Here is a 927-nt window from a genome sequence, read left to right as displayed (position 1 = left end):
CCGTAGAACGATATTATATTATATGACATAGTCTTGATTCGGTCCATTTTTTCACGCGATATATATTAGGTAACCAAAAAAGTTCGTGCGGTTTTTGGTAATTGAATTGTTTTTAGCATTTTTTACAACACAAACATCACACAAGGCAAGTAGCTTTGTTGCGTAATAGAACGCGTGTGTCACGCGCAGTTGCTGCATATATAGTGTAGGCTTGTAACGAGCTTACAGGAAAGGTTTTGTGTAAAGAAAGGATGGCAACCCAACCAACGATTATTCGATCTTGCTTACTTTACGAGTTCAAACTTGGAAGGAATGTAACACAAGCGGCCAAAAACATCTGCACAGCATTTGGAGAAGGTACAGTAAGTGAACGCACAGCACAGAAGTGGTTTCAGCGATTCTCTTCGGGAGATGAGTCCATCGAAGACCTACCGCGTTCTGGACGCCCATTGTTGGTTGATGAGGATGAACTGAAGGACGCTGTCGAGTCTGACTCCAGCCAAACTTGCCAAGAACTTGCAGTGAGGTTTGCTGTGAGTGTTGAAACCATCCGCCTGCATCTGGATGCGATTGGGAAAGCGTGGAAGCTGAGTCGGTGGGTTCCGCACAAATTGTCGATCGACAACAAGAAGCAACGGCTTACGATCTGCACATCACTCTTATCACGCCACAATGTTGAGCCTTTTCTTGATTGTTTATTGACATGCGACGAAAAATGAATTGTGTTCAACAATACCAAGCGTTGCTACCATTGGTTGTCCCCCGATGACCCCATCCCAAAGACACCCAAGCCCAATCTCCACGAGCGGAAGGTTTTGCTCTGCATTTGGTGGACAACAGCTGGTGTGGTGCATTACGAGCTGCTCCTAACAGGCCAAACCATTACTGGACTGGTCTACTCAGCACAGCTGCAACGAGTTCACGACC

At 45.8% G+C, this 927-nt stretch overlaps 1 protein-coding gene across 1 annotated transcript; it reads left to right on the top strand.

Annotated features, from left to right (window-relative positions):
- Positions 1-251: 251 nt before the first annotated feature.
- On the top strand, positions 252-719 carry LOC136086150 (histone-lysine N-methyltransferase SETMAR-like). The gene has a single exon (XM_065808427.1). It carries the CDS (start codon positions 252-254, stop codon positions 717-719), a length of 468 nt encoding a protein of 155 aa, XP_065664499.1.
- Positions 720-927: the final 208 nt, after the last annotated feature.

Source organism: Hydra vulgaris, chromosome 10 (genome assembly GCF_038396675.1).
Source record: "Hydra vulgaris chromosome 10, alternate assembly HydraT2T_AEP".
Lineage (NCBI taxonomy): Eukaryota > Metazoa > Cnidaria > Hydrozoa > Anthoathecata > Hydridae > Hydra > Hydra vulgaris.
Note: the sequence above shows the minus strand (reverse complement) of the source record. Positions and strands in the feature narration are given on the sequence as shown.